General features: G+C 46.0%; 1 protein-coding gene across 1 annotated transcript in view; it reads left to right on the forward strand.

Annotated features, from left to right (window-relative positions):
- Rnf32 (ring finger protein 32) overlaps positions 1-16,464 on the forward strand; it is a 44,216-nt gene that overhangs the window by 8,632 nt on the left and 19,120 nt on the right. The window contains exons 5-7 of the mRNA XM_008847269.3: positions 335-367; positions 868-992; positions 1,155-1,263. Of these exons, the coding sequence (XP_008845491.1) occupies positions 335-367; positions 868-992; positions 1,155-1,263 (267 nt within the window). The remainder of the gene's footprint in view (positions 1-334; positions 368-867; positions 993-1,154; positions 1,264-16,464) is intronic.

Genomic DNA, 16,464 nt, shown 5'->3' on the forward strand with positions numbered 1-16,464 from the left:
AAAAAAAGCCTTGCAAAAGATGTTTACATAGAAAGTCTCTGCTCCATTTCCCGCCACGCCCACCCTGCAGGATGGGTCCCCCCAACCATCTACCCCGCAGGACACCCCCCACCTACCTGGAAATGCTCCTAGTCATCGCTGCCTCACTCCTTACATGCCCTGCGCTTCTACCCCAGTGCTGGGCATGCTGTGTGGTGGTGCTGCAGGTGGTCGGCTGTGTTATGCTTGTTCACATGACAGGCTTGGACTGCATTAACTTAGAACACTGCGCATTAAGACTGCTCTTGTAGAGAATGCTTTACTGACCTAAGGACCCTCTCTCTCCCATGGACAGGTGCTGCTTTCCTGCTCACACGTATTCCACAAGGTGAGTCATTCCACCCTGGCCAGGCCGCCTTCCTGCACTCATATAAAGTTTCCCCAGAGAGCCGTCTGTTTTATCCATAAGCACAGCACCATTTGTAGTCAGAAACATGACTAGGCTACAGTGCAGTTCTTCCGGCTTTGGAAATTAGTTTTGTGTGACAGAAGCACCACAGATATCTACATAACAGACTGTTGTTAGTGCTGCACATCAGAGCTGGCGACAGCTTAACTCCTACACTCTGCTTGACAGGGTTACACATAAGCATCACCTTTGCACCAGTAGACTTTCAGAAGTTTTTGATGTCTCTGCATGTATGTTTGTGTAAAAAAGTCATTTTTGGAACAGGTTTCATGAGGAAGGTGTTAACATCTGATGAAACTACTTCATAATCTAAATTGGATTAAGTCAATTACGAGAGAAAAGAACACTGTAATTACATTAGAAGTAAAAATGTTGTTTGTAAGTAATTATACAATTTTAAGTGAAATATTTTTCTTCAGGCATGCCTTCAAGCTTTTGAAAAGTTCACAAATAAAAAAACCTGTCCTCTCTGTAGAAAGAACCAGTATCAAACCAGAGTGATACACGACGGGGCTCGCCTGTTCAGAGTGAAGTGTGCCACCAGGTAACGGGCCCGTGCCCTGCAGGGTGGAAGCAGTATTTGCCACTCAGGCCGTGATAACTAAGCAGAGGGTCACCAGGGCCCAGAGCAGCCAGGTGGGGGAAGCGCCGAAGCACCTGTTAGATCACAGCCTTTAGGAGGTTGTCATTTGTATCTCTGTTTTAGAATCCAAGCCTGCTGGAGAGGGTACATCGTTAGAAAGTGGTACCAAAACCTGAGGAAAGCAGTCCCTCCCACAAATGCCAAATTAAGGAGGAAGTTCTTCGAGGAAAAGGTAGGTGCGTACCACTAACTCCACAGCCGCTGTGGAAGCCACCATTTGGGTCAGTGAAGGCAACAGCAGCGCAGTCACCGCTCACTTTTGAAATTTGAGAGTGCTTAACGTTCTGTCAACCCAGCGGCCTTCCAGCCTCAAGGCATGAAACCGTAGACTTGAAACTGCTTTTGTTAGGCCATTTTGTGCCATTTGTTCAGGTAAAGTCTCTTCTGATAAAATAGGACAAATGAGCTGTCACGAGCCCTGAACCTAAGACACTCTCAGTGTTCTACGAACTGGCTGGGCCATGTGGGGTCACCACATTACAGAAATAGACAATTCCTAGCTGGGTGTGGGGCACAGACCTTAAATCCCAGCACTCCAAGGCAGAGGCAGGCAACTCTGTGAGATCAAGACCATCTAGGGCTAAAGGGAAACTTGTCTCAAAAAGACCAAAAGGGGGTGAATAGATAGTTCTTTTTTATGACCACTTTCATCTTTTATTTTTATTTTAGTGGTTTTCTGTTGTCTCTGCCTGTATAAAAAGCACAGGTAGCATTAGGACGCAGGCCAGCATGGGTAGGCTAGGCTCTAATGCCTGCTCAAGCTTGGGGGCTCCTGGCCAAGAGCAGGTGCTCTGGGCTCTCTTTCTTTACCTAGGACATAGATGTCACTGCTGGTGTAAACTTTAGACAAAAATTGTATACAGGCCTGTCACACCGTAGGCACTGGAAATTTTATATTTATTGCAAAGGTTAGTACCTTTTCAAGTTAATTTCATGTAACTTGTTTTGGGTTTGCTCATCTGTTTGTGGTAGCACTTTGGTGTCCCAGTGTGCCAGCTTCGGATGCTTAACCCCTTAGCAACTCAGCCAGACAGGATGGCCCATGTCTGTAGTCCCAACACAGGAGGCTAAGGTGGGAAGATCGCTTGAGTCTGGGAGTTTGAGACCAGCCTGGGCAACATAGCAAGACCACATCTCACAACAGGAGTCAGCTTCTTGTTGACCCACTGTCCTATCTTTTTCTATAGGTGCATGGTTTACATGTTGTCTAGCGCTCTGTTCTTCCAGTTGGAGACTGGGTGACACCAGGCTGTTCACTAAGGAGGTCCCTAGTTGTCCCTTAAGCACAAGGCTAGCTTAGGCAATTGTGTTATTTGGGTGACTGAGGACCACAATCACTCACTCGTCCCATCAGAGGCTACTGCCCCTTAGAGGAGGAGCTGGGGTGTCTGTGTGTGACAGCTGTGAGCTCACGTGTGGCTTGGCCTCCTGATTTTTTTTTTAATTTTATGTGTATGCGTATATTGCCTGCATGTGTGTAAGTGCACTCATGTTGTGCAATGCCCGTGAGGACAGAAGAGGCCACCAGATCCCTGGAACTGGAGTTACGGACAGTTGTTAACGGCGCTATGGGTGTTGGGATTCGAACTCGGGTCTTCTGCAAGAACAGTCAGTGTTCTTAACTGCCCAGCCATTTCTCCAGCCCCAACCTCCTGGTTCTTTCACTCACCTGGATCAGCTGGCCCCTTGAGCTGCTGTACCAGAATCACATAGGAGAACTTAAAGTAGGTTGCCTCAGCTTGATTACAAAGCAGTGTGCTTTTCTTTTGTTATTGCCCTTCTGGGCACTTCAGTGTTTGTTCTCAGCAGCGGGGCTTAGAATAGGGAAAGGAGAACACTGGGGTTTTGTGGTGGTCACTGTGCCTCAGCTTTACCGAAGAAAGCATTTAGTCTCCTTTAGGAGTAGGACGGCAGTAGATGTGTGATACGAGAGCTAATGACCGAAGTGGAGCATGGGCAGCAGCTAGGAGAGACCTGAAGTACTGGCTGGCCTGGCCTGGATAAACAAGCCCTGCCTTTGGGTCTCAAAGGCAGACAGGAGACCCTGAGGCAAAGGCTGTGGAGACTGTCCACCAAGCCATGTATGACTAAGAAGGAACAAATGTCTCCCAGGCCTCAGTGTCCCTGATAGCTGAGTAGGGAACTTGGATGTCTGGTGTAGGGCTGAAGTTCTAGGAGGATTCCCTCTCATCCCTGTTGACTGTTCTATGAAAAGCTTCCCATTTTCCCACACTGCCTGATTCTTTCTCAAAAATATGCCTTTTGCAGAAAAAACTAAATTGGTTAAAGATCCTTCTAATAAACTAGATAAGAAGAGGGCTCTGTCTTCACTGTCCTCTTCCCACTGCAGAGGGCAGCGTGCCGGCCTCCCTCCCACTGCAGAGGGCAGCGTGCCGGCCTCCCTCCCACTGCAGAGGGCAGCGTGCCGGCCTCCCTTCTGGGCCTCAGCTTGGTTGTTGCTCATCAGCCAAGATGACAGTCTCCACAGAACCTCCAGGCTAGGACTTCCGCAGCCATCCTGGATTAGAGTCAGTGTCTAGGAGCACTCTCCACTCAGGCTGGCGTCTCCCACAGCTCTTTTCTGTGCTCTTCCCGTGCATCTTCATATTCAGCAGCCTGATGGTCAGTGCCTGCTCTGAGTCACTCTTAGTAATGTGCTTTTCTGTTTGTTTCTTGAGACAGAATCTCAGTGTGTCTGTTGCCTAGGCTGGTCTTGAATTCATAGGGTCAAGTATAAGCTGTGACTACAGGCAAACACCATTGTACCCAGAAATTCTCTGTAATCTCTATAAAGTGTGTTGGCTTAAAAGTTACTGGTTTTTGTTTTCAAAATTTTAATTTCAGACTTGGTAGTCTCTTTCCTTTTATATGCAGGTGTTTTCATGTCCATATATAACTTTGGGAAGTATAAGCCCGTCTTTGCTCTCACATAAGACATTTGTGACGATCAATTGCTGGTCCTCGCTACCCTGTGTATCTAGGAGTTTGTGGCAGAGCAGGTTAACTCGCTTGTTCTTTGACCACTCTAGAACATGTGAAGGAGCAGAGCTGGGGGCAGAGTCATTTTTAGAACCCAGAATACGTTACGGAAGCAGCTCTAGAGTCTGTAGTCTGCAGCAAAGTGCGTCACTGGCTCTGCCACTGGAGACCACTCCATGTCTCAAAATGTCTTTCAGACACCGAAAATGTTTGCTGTATCTTTACTTAGTACAGACTAACCCCACTGTCATTTTCCTAGAACTTTTTAAACTCTTCAGATAATTCCTCCCATCCAAGAAAACACAACTTTGAAATTCTCAAGGAATGATAGAGAAACCAAGCCCGGCCAGGAGGTGGAAGGTAGCACTCTGCTCACTGCCGCCTCCAGCCGTCAGGGAAGGGCCTGTTCTCTGCTTGCTTAGCACTTTGGCAGTCGTGCCCCTGTGGTCTGAAACTCTGCTGCAGCCCAGTGTCTCGTTCCCACAGGTGCTACTGTTTCTGAGCACAGCAACCCCCACCATTGTGTTTCTGTCCACACCTGCATGCTACAAACCTCCATGTGCCACACCTGTGTTCTGAGCACTGCATGGACCCTCATGCCATGCCCATCCCTACCTCTGCTCTGTTGAAAGGTACCTGTTTTCAAAGTTAGTTCATGATTTCCTCCAATTTCACCTGTCTTCTTTAAACATTGGCTGTAATCAACTACAGTCTGTTCAAGAGACAGGCAGATACCTTGGAACCTATCTTCAGGCTCTGTCTCCTCTACAGGAGTCTCAGGTGGCTCTGCTAAAGTTCTAGGAGATTGATACGGAGAGCACTAGACTAGCTCAGAAGCCAGAAATTGCCATAATTCCATAATGCCTCCTAATGTCTCTGGGTACAAAGAAAATGAATAGGTTTATATAGTTTTCTTCTCGCTGAGTTGGACTGAGAGTTGATCCCACAAGAGAAGCCTCCCAAACACACCAAAAGAGGCACCCACATAATGGAAGCATGATCCAACAAAGAAACAGAAGGCAGGGCAGCATGTCTTCTCAGAAGCTTATAACCCTAATACCCAATTTCAAACAACCACAAGGTTATAATGCTAGACCAAGAATTCAAAGTGCGATGGTAGCGCTGAGCAGTGACTTTAAAGAGGACACAAAGACTCTGGTGAGTGAAATAAGGAAGTCCATTCAGGACCTTGGTAAGAGAAGACGCTGAGATTGTAAAAATGAAGAAACACTGGAAATGGAAGCTCAATAAATCAAATAGCCAGTGGGAAGCACTAAAACCGACAGGACGGAGCAGAGGAAAGAGTGTCAGGGCTGAGGACAAGATCAAAGAAATACTACATGTAGACATCGGCAAACTCACAGAGGGGCCGAGGTGAAGGCTCCTTGGGAAAGCATTTGCTGTGCAATCATGAGGACCCAGGTTTGGACCCCAGCACCCACAAAAATGCTGGATGTAGCAGTATGCGTTTGTAACCTTAGCATTGGGGGTTGGGGAAAGGAAGGTACAGACCAGCAGAGTACTGGGGCGCCATGACTACTGCCAACCAAGACTGCGGGCCAGTAAAGTTACCTTTTAAAATCAAGAGAGAACTAAAAGGCCTTCCAGGAGAACACAGGTAAGATAAAGCAATCCATACCCACTAAGCCAACCTTGCAGAAGATACTTAAAGGAATCTAACACATGGGAGAAAGTCATGGCCATGAGACCTCGGCAAAGAAGGGCTATCATGAGAGGGCTAGATGAATAGAGAAGGCGGGAAGGGTTGGTCCTTTCCAACACGGCAGAACAACGAAACCCTGATATGAAAACCAGTGGAAAAAGAGCAACATTCAAAACAAACAAGAAATTGCAGGTATCAGAAAGTCGTTATGATAATAACCCTAAGTGTAAATCATCTTAATTCTCGAATTAAAAGGTGAGGGCTGGCCAGCAAAATGGCTCAGTGGATAAACTACCCACCACCAAGCACCACTACCAAGCTCTGGAATCCACAGAGTGGAAAGAGAGAACCAACTTCCACATGTTGTCCTCTGACCTCCACACATATGCCTTGGCATAAGAACATGCATGTGCACACACACATAATCAAATGTAAAATTAAAACTTTTAAAGGTGAAGATTGTCTGACTGTATTAACAACCAAGATTGAACTATTTGTTGTCCACAAGAAACAAATCTAATTGACAAAGACATAGACAGAAAGAGAAAGGATGGAACTCAGTATGCCAAGAAAATGGAAAAGCTGAAAACAAGCAGAAACGGCCGTGCTGGTTCCTGACAAACCATGTCCGGCTAGCGGTGGCATATTTGGGAATGCTGTACAAGCATGAGGACCTGATGCCCAGCATCCATATAAAAACTTGACATGGTAATGTTGGAGAGATGGCTCAGCTATTAAGAGTACTGGCTGCTCCTGCAGAGGACCCAGGTTCGGTTGCCAGCACCCATATGATAGTTACAACCGTCTGTAACTTCAGTTTCAGGGAATCCCAGCACCACCGTCTGACCTCTGCGGGCATTGCTTGTATGTGGTACACTGACATACACACAGGAAAACACTCAAACAAATAAAAAAATTTTTTAATTGACATGGCAACATGTACCTGTGATCCCAGATGGGTACACGTGGATCCATGAAGCTCACTGGTCAGACAGCCTAGCTAAGTGAGGACTCTGCTGCAGAAAATAAAGTGAGGAGCAGTTCAAGAAGACATCAGACATCGATGTCTCTCTGGCTTCCACACTTGAACACATACACTCATATACCCCCACACATGAACACGTACACTCATATACCCCCACACGTGAACACGTACACTCATATACCCCCACACGTGAACACGTACACTCATATACCCCCACACGTGAACACGTACACTCGTATACCCCCACACGTGAACACGTACACTCATATACCCCCACACGTGAACACGTACACTCGTATGCCCCCACACGTGAACACGTACACTCGTATGCCCCCACACGTGAACACGTACACTCGTATGCCCCCCCACACACACACACACACACGAGAGGGGGGCAAAGCTGACTTAAGAAATTAGGAGAGAGACAGTGAATACGTTTTAATGAAGGGACAATCCATTAAGACACTGCAGTGATTGTAGTACATAGGCACTGGACACTGGTAAACCCATTTTACTACTGGATATCAAGGGACAGATCAGCCCAGAATCAGTAATATGAGAGACTGTCACCTCACTCTCACCAGCACATAGCTAATGTAGACAAAAAAAAAATCTCAACAAAGAATCCTCAGAGTTAACCAGCACCACTAGTCAGACTGGCGTAACAAGTAGCTGGGGATTGTGCCACCCAGTGCTGTAGATGGCTGTGAGCACCAATTCTTCTTGGCAACCCATGGAAATTTTCTACAAAATAGATCACATTTTAGACCATAAAGCAAGATTCAACAAATATAAAGAAATAAAAATAATTTATCAGATCACAATGAAGTAAAACTGGAAACCAGTAACAAGAACTATAGAATCTACACAGCTGTGTGGAAACTTAGCAACACACTTCTAAATGATGAGTGAAGAAATCAGGGAGGAAATTTTCAAATTCCCAGAATCAGACGAACGTGAAAGCTCAGCCCGTCAGAGTCATCGCAGTACAGCAAAGACAGTACTGAAGGAAGCTCATAGCAGAGCTGCTGACAGGAAAATCAGACTTAAAACGTAGATGTGCCTCAAGACCTTTGAAAAACAAAATCAGTGGGCAGAAATAAACAGAACCGAAGCTGAAATTAATGAGCTGGAGACTGGAAGAGCAGTACAGAGTGTCACTGAAACGGAGTTGATTCTTGAAAAAGATAAACAAGATCAGCAAACCCTTAGCCAAACCAAGAAGCAAAAAGCCCACAACTAATAAAGTTAGAGATTCTAAAAAGGAACATTGTAATACACACCAAATCCTAGAGGATCTTCAGGAAACATCTTGAAAACAGCCCCAATATTAGAAAGATGAAAATAAATGGATAAGTTCCCAGATACATATAACCTACAGAAATTAAGCCAAGAGAATATAAATAGCCTAAGCACATTTACAGTGAGAGCAGGGTTGAAGCAGTAGTGACAGGGCCCACGGGGACACAGATGACTACTGAATCCTCCAGACTTTAAAGCCTTCACACCCATGCCCCCTCAAACCATTCTGTTGAACAGAAAAGGAAGGAATGTTATTAAATGCTTTCTTGAAGTCAGTATTACTCTAATTAAAAAATAGACAAGCAGCCAGGCATGGCGGCACACGCCTTTTGTCCCAGCACTCGGGAGGCAGAGGCAGGCGGATCTCTCTGAGTTTGAAGCCAGCCTGGGCTACATAGCAAGTTCTAGGACAGCTGGGGCTATAGGGAGACCCTGTCTCACAAAGACAAAAATAATAAAATAAAATAAAAAAATAAAAAATAGATAAGCACTCAGGAGGCAGAGGCAAGGCAATCTCTGTGAGTTCAAGGCCAACCTGGTCTTCATAGTGAGTTCCGAGATAGCTGGGGCTACAGGAGGACCCCATTCAAAACAACAACAACAAAAATCAGGCAAGTATACAAAAAAAAAAAAAAACATTACAAATTCCCAATAAAATATTAGATAAGCTGAATTCAATAGTACATTAAAAAGATCACACATTGTATTCATTAATTTTCTCATTGCTGTGAGAAAAAAACAAAACAGAAACAGCTTAGTAGTGGGAGAGGTTTGTTTTGGCTTTCAGTTCCAGTGATTAGTTTGGTTCACAGTGCCAGAGGGTACAGTCCAGTGTGGCAGGGATGGCAAGGCAACTAGAAATTTTCATCCTTAGTGGCGGGAGCTTAGGTGTGACTGGTTCACATCAATACAACATAGATTCAGGGGCAGAAATCAAGTGTGTGATCATCTCATAGATGCAGAAAAAGCCTTGACAGTTCAACATTTTTTCATGATAAAAACCCTGAAGAAACTAAGGATAGAAAAAAATCCACCTAAACATACTAACATGCATATGTACCGCAGAAGTGTGGCCAATGTCAGACTCAGTGGAGAAGAGTGCTAAACGTTTCTTGTAAAATCAAGGAGACAAAGATATCCACTCTCTTCATTCATAGTCAATCTAGTGCTTGAGTTCTTTACCAGAGGGGGAGAAAAAACAAGAGAAAGAACTAGAGCTGACACAAATAAAGATGGAAGTCAGGGTTCCTTGTTCACAAGTGGATGACACTGCTTAAAAGGTCCAAGGGGCTACAGGGCTTATACTGAGTTCAATATTGCATAACTGTATTAATTCAGCAGTGAACCTAAAAATTTTATAACCATTTTTGAAAGAGATGTATCTTTGCTCTGGAAACTGTGAATTGAGTATGTTAAAGCTGTAATGAAATGCTTCTAAAAAAATTTTTTAATATTAGAAAAAAAAGGTCCAAAGGGCTACTTCAAAGCAAAGCAGCAGGATAAAAAACAAAGCCGTTTTTCTGTAAACCAATAACTGGTGTGGTAAGAAAGAAATCATTAAACAGTCTCATTTACCACAGCCTCAGAAAATGTCCAGGAATGACCCTAACCAAAGAGCTGAAAGACAGTGAAAGTGTAAAACACAAGAAATTGAAGACACTAAAAATAAGACTTCCCATGTTCGTGGATTGGCAGAATCAATAGTATGAAAACTATCCATGCTAGCAAAAGCAATTTCCAATAACATTCTTCACAGGACTAAAAAGGGGTCTGAAATTCACATGGAAGCATAAAACACCCCAAGTAGCCAAAGCAATCCTGAGCAAAAGAGCAGTGCTAGAGGTATCAGAATATTTGATCTCATACTACAGAGCCATAGTAACAAAATCAGCATGGTACGGACACAAAACAGACACATAGACAAATGGAGAATACAGGGGCCAGAAATAAGCCCACAAGCAACAGCCACTTAATGTTTCACAAAGGCACCAAAAACATACAATCTCTTCAACAAATAATGCTGGGAAACTAGATTGACAAGGAGAAAAAATGAAAGTAAATCCCATGCTCTCATCCTGTGGAAAATTGTGTTCAAAATGGAACATGGATCTTAATGCAACACTTGAAATTGCTAGAAGAAAACAGGTACAGGGAAGGACTTTGTAAAGGACTCTAGTAGCCCAGGAACTGGTACTAAGAACTGACAGACAGAGGTGCATGAAATTTTAAAAGTTTCTGTACAGAAGCCAAGCATGGTGGCACACGCCTGTAGTCCCAGCACTTGGCGAGGCAGAGGCAGGCAGATCTCTGTGAGTTCAAGGCCAGCCTGGTCTACATCGTGAGTTCCAGGACAGCTCGGGCTACAGGGAGACCCTGCTTCAAAAAGACCAAAAAAAAAGTTTCTGCATAGCAAAAGAAATAATGAGTGACTTAATCTGTCTAGCCTATAGAATGGGGGGTGGGGGATGTCTTTGTCCACTTCCATCCAACAATATCCAGAACACATAAAAAACAGAAACAAAAAATTCAGCCAATCAATAAATGGCCAAATGAACTGGATAGTTCCCCCAAAAGTACAAAAGGCTAATAAACATGAAAAACAGTCATTATTCTTAGCCATTAAGGAAATGCAAACCAAAGTTATATTGCTATTCCATCACACCCTGTTCAGAATAGTTATTATCAAGAAAACAACATGCCCATAAGGATGTGGGGAAACAGGAACTCTTCCTGCTAGGATTGGTTGTTAATGTACCCACTTGTTGCTGTTTAGACGGACCTCCCACCATGGGGGCAGAGGATGAGTAGGCACAAGTCAACGACACAGACACCGGGAACCAAACTGGGCGGTCTGCCAGTAAGCTCGTTTTTTTGTGAACAGAGGGCTGCCTTATATACCCGCTCCCGGGTCCCCATTGGTTCCCAGGGTCCCAGTGTCCAGTTGTCACTCTCCCATTGGTGCTGTGACCTCGTTGTCAGTCTCTAGGTCGCCAGGTAGATTTTAGGTTGGCTACTTCCGTGGTTGAGACCAGGAACTACCTCGAGCATGCCCGTTTGTCAGGTGGGCCTTCCTCCTACAATCCACCCTTTTTTGTTTTAACATGAGCATCCTCTGGAGAGACAGTGGCTAACTGTCCTCTTATATGAGTGACACCGTAGAAGCTGCATCTGTCCTAGGTTGTCCTCCACACATGTAGGCCTTACCCGCACTGGAGTGTGCATCTAGCCTCATGCCCATCCTGTCTTAGGTTGGTCTCCCGTGGGAGGATCTTACCCGTCATCGATTAACAGCTTTATTCATGGTGTGTGGACAGGAGGTATGTCTGGGTGGTGGGCTAGGTTTTTAGGAGGTGGCCTTGTCTAAATAAGAGAGCCATGTGTGCACCACTTGTGGGGGTGGGTCTTTGTCTGGCTGCTGCAGGGCCATGAGGATCTGGAGAGTTGTCTTAGAGACTGATGTTTGCCAATCTGCTGGAATAGACACTTAAGCAACAGTAGTAATATAATAGCAGTCCCTCCCATAATAATCCAAGTAACCATCCAAGAAGGGTTAGGAGTCCCTTACTATTACTCCAAACCTGCCGAAGGAAGGTGGTTTCCAGTTTATGGGAGTGATTTGGGTAGAGGTGAGGCTGATGATGCTTTGGCTACTGACCAGGGGCCCTGAAGATAATCGGCTAGCTATTGTCTGGCCATTGTGATATTCGATACCTGATATGGGGTCAGGCAGAGATTTCGAAACCGTGGATTGCAATTGCTCATAGCCAGCAAGCGGAGTCTCTGCACGTCTTCCTCAAGCAGATTGATCTGTTGCTGAAGGACCATGATAGCCCTTTCAAAATGATTGTTAAGGAGCTGTTGGGTCTTAAGGGCCTGGGATGATGCCTTTATTACATCATTTAATGCCATGGCTGTTGCCCCATTTTGCATTAAGGCCATCGTGGCTGCTGTCACTGCAGGCCTTTCGGATTAGAGATAGGTCCACAAGAGGGGTGGGGATCCAAGGCCTTTGTGCACCATCAGGGCTCATGTTAACAGCAAAGGCATACCTGTTTACCAGGGAAGAGGAAGGGGGGCCGTGCGGCCCGGGCCAAAGGACGTGTCGTGTTGAGGGACAGGTGACGGGGTGGTGGGAAGGTCGCTAGGGAGGGATGGGGTATGTCTGATTTTGGCCCAAGGATAGATAGGGGGAGGTGTCTCCGCCCGTGGAGCAGAAGGGGTGGATTGCCTTGGGGGCTTAGGTGGCACTTGAGTTTTATGAATTTGTGGATCTGTCCCCGACTCGTCCAGATCTTCTGGGATTGGGTGGGGGGGACTGGATGGAAAGATTAATCACCTTTTGGTCTAGGCAATGGTCATTAAAGGATTTAAGAATTTCCTCAGTGGACCCAGATTTGATGCAGCTAAGGATACCTAGCAGTAGGGGTATCAAAGGGGCAGGGGAACTTTGTCTTCCTGGACCTCCCGTTTTCGTGCTAGAAAAAGGACTCATCCACATATCAGGGTCCCACATATTTTCAGGGGAGATCCAGGGGGCAAGGACTGAAGCCTCAAGCCAGAAGTCATCAAGGAGGGTGCACTTTATCTTGATACCCCGGGAAATGAGTAGGGATCTGAGAGCCTCACCTTTTGGTCTAGGCAATGGTCATTAAAGGATTTAAGAATTTCCTCAGTGGACCCAGATTTGATGCAGCTAAGGATACCTAGCAGTAGGGGTATCAAAGGGGCAGGGGAACTTTGTCTTCCTGGACCTCCCGTTTTCGTGCTAGAAAAAGGACTCATCCACATATCAGGGTCCCACATATTTTCAGGGGAGATCCAGGGGGCAAGGACTGAAGCCTCTAGCCAGAAGTCATCAAGGTCAGTGCGCTTTATCTTGATACCCCGGGAAATGAGTAGGGATCTGAGAGCCTTGATTTGGGGCTCTTTACAGTGAGAGGGAAAATTACCCATGGTGGAATGGAAAACGGGCGGACTGGACGAAGGAAGCTACAGAAAGGAAGCCGCCGGGAGAGGAAACTTTCCAACCAGCCCTGTGGGCGGGAGGGGATTTCACAGTCCCAGGTGACGGGGACCCTGTCCGGAGTTTAAGAGGCCGGCCACCGCCCTAGGGGCTTTTACCGGATTAATGGGTGAAATAAAAGCAAAGTGAAAGAAAGGAGAGGACAGGAAGGTTGTGTTTTGGAACCAGGGTGGTGGTGCTTTGTGGGGGACGTCCGTGGTTCCTTAGGCCTTGGCCGTCCGCCCACACGGTGTCTCCGGTCCTGGGACACCCCGTCGGGAGCGTGTCCGTGGTTCCGTCTCCTGGATGGTCAATCCTTAGGTGGAGACGCCGGGCGAACCAGTTTTCAGTTATGTGCCCTGTAGATGGACAAACGAGAAGGGAGAGAGGGCCTCAGTCACTCTCCAGACCTAGGACAAAGAACAGAAAGGGGCCACTCACCGAAGGAAACAGCCGAAGGGGACCCAACCGAGTCGGCCGGGGAGGACGGCGGGATCAGTTGGCGAGGCAATCCGGGCTGCAACGAGGAAAAACAGAAAGAAAAACGCCGCAACGAAAGAGGCAGTTAGAGTAAAGAGGCCCAGGACTAGGTCGAAGCCCGTTTAGCTACGTTGGGCGCCACTTGTTGCTGTTTAGACGGACCTCCCACGGTGGGACAGGGGATGAGTAGGCGCAAGTCAACGGGAACCAAACTGGGCGGTCTGCCAGTAAGCTCGTTTTTTGTGAACAGAGGGCTGCCTTATATACCTGCTCCCCGGTCCCCACTGGTTCCCAGTGTTCCAGTGTCCAGTTGTCACTCTCCCATTGGTGCTGTGACCTCGTTGTCAGTCTCTAGGTCGCCAGGCAGATTTTAGGTTGGCTACTTCCGTGGTTGAGACCAGGAACTACCTCGAGCATGCCCGTTTGTCAGGTGGGCCTTCCTCCTACACCCACTGTGGAAATCAGTGTGGAGGTTTCTCAAAAAGCTAAAAATTGAGCTGCCATGCACTACAGCTAGCCCACTCTTGGGCACATACCTAAAGTAGTCTGCATCGTCATAGTGCAGACACACCTGCACATCCATGCTGCTGCAGCACGGGTCACAACAGGCAAGACATGCATGTCCACCAACAGATGAATGGATAAAGAAAATAGAAAATGCGATGTACATATACAGTGTAATTTCATTCAGGCATAAAAATGAAGTTATATTTGCTAGAAAATTGATTGAACTGGAGATTGTGTCACATGAAAGAAGCCATATTGAAAGACAGACATTGTTTGCCCTGATACACAGACCTAAATTTATATATATATATATATATATGTGACATAATATGAATGAAACCATCAGGGGGACTATTGAGATGAGGGAAGGGGACCTTTGAGCAGATCACAGTGACACAGGTATATGGCAGTGTGACATTGAAACCCAGTGTTTAATACACTGTCTACTAATACAAAGCTTAGTTTTTAAAGAGAAATATAAAATATGTTTGAAATATGTTACAAATCTGGTTTTTACTTTGGTGCTTTTGAAGATGATCTTAGAAGATGTTAGTGTTCAGAAGAAAGTGAGAACAGACTCTGGTTTCATACGCAGAAGTCTGAAAGCCACTCAAGGGCTTTTCTTGTTGATTCTTTGAGAATTTCATATAGTGAATTTTGGTCATATTCAGACTCCCTCCCCTCTCTCCACCTCCACCTCACCACCCCTCCCTCAGCTTCATGTCCTCTATTATTGTTTTTTAAAGGCCCAGTGGGTCTACTTTGTGTTTCCCAAATACTCTTGGGTGTGTGTTGATCCCCTGGAGTCTGGGCAACTTACCTGGCACCACACCCTGAAAACTGACTGTCCCTCTCCCAGCAGCTGTCACTTGCCAACAGGCCATCAGCTAGGGCTGGGGCTTCCTGCCCACCATCCCCATCCATGCTAAGATTTTGTCTAGCTTGAGCTTGCATAGCTTGTATGCATGCTGTTAAGTTTCTGTAAGTTCATGTGTGCAGCTGCCCTGACATGTCTGGAAAACAGTTTCCTTACAGTTGTCCACCACCTCTGGCTCTTACAGCCTTTCTGGCCCCTCTTCTGCAATGATCCCAAGCCTTGGGAGGAAAGGGTATGATACAGGTGTCCTGTCTCGGGCTCAGCACTCTGCAGTCTCATTCTATGCACCATGGCCGGTTGTGGGTCTTTGTGTTACCTGCTATCTGCTGCAAGAAGAAGCTTCTCTGGTGAGTTGAGAGTTGAGAGATGCAGTAGTCTATGGGCATAACAATAGGTCATTTAGGAGTCAGTTTAAAACTGTGTGCATACAGTAGAATGATAGTAGTAGGCTCTCCCCTACAGCCTGTGACCTGTCTAGCCACAGGGTCTTGGCCCTGATAACAGTGCCAGGGATGGGCTCCATCTTGTGAAGCGGGCCTTAAATCCTATCAGAAGGTGGTTGTGCCACTTTCAGAACATTTGTGCCACTGTTGCATCAATGGGCATGTCTTGTCAGGCCAGTCATTACTGTAGTTCGTAGGGCTCACAGCTGAGTAAGACTGATGATTACCTTTCTCTTCTGGTAGCATGCATAGCACCTTCTAGCATTAAGAAAGTAGAGATGAGGCTTCAAGGTCAGCACCAGCTTGATTTTTCCTTGTTTGTTCTACAATTCATTTATGTAGTGTCTTCAGCAATAGTGTCTTAGCATTAAGTTCTGGGGGTAACCAAGAGCAATGGCAATAGCCCATATTGTTTGAGGATTTATGGAACTGCTTTGATCATCATCTCCACAAGAGGGAGTCCATTCCTGGCACTGGGCTTTTTATTTGCTAGCCTGTGGTACCTGGTAGGGACATTGTGCCCCAATTAGGTAGGTAAAACTACTTAAATTCTTTTTATATTGTGTATGTGTATGTATTTTAAGAAGCTTCTATAGTGGTAAGTTTCTACATGACCTTTTCAAAAGGCCTTTAGTGTTATTTAGCCCTCCCATCCTACTTCCTCTGCCCTGCCGTCCTAGTCCCCCACTTAACCCTTCCTGTTCCATCACTCCCCTTCTGCCTTTATGTCACTGCATTCTCTCTCCCCTTCCCATGAAACTTCCCCACCATGGTCCCTTACTAGTTTCCTGACCTTCAGGAGTTTTCTATGAAATACACATACCTAAAGATTTAAAGCTACCACCTACAAGAAAGAACATGGCAATGTTTATCTTTCTAGGTCTGAGTTACCTCACTCAGGATGTTTCCAGTTCCATCCATTTACCTGGAAATTTCATAACTTCATTTTTAACAATTGAACAATATTCCACTGCACAAGCACCATACTTTCATTATCCTGTCTGCACACTGCCCCCCCACACACAGTGTTGGGGTTATAAGCTTGCACAAACAAGCCAGTGTTTTATGTGCTGGAGACTGAACTCAGGTCCTCGTGCTTAAGCATTAGACGCTCTTATCCACTGAGCCATCTCTC

This window comes from Nannospalax galili, unplaced genomic scaffold, assembly GCF_000622305.1.
Source record: "Nannospalax galili isolate Female #2095 unplaced genomic scaffold, S.galili_v1.0 scaffold302, whole genome shotgun sequence".
Classification (NCBI taxonomy): Eukaryota; Metazoa; Chordata; class Mammalia; order Rodentia; family Spalacidae; genus Nannospalax; species Nannospalax galili.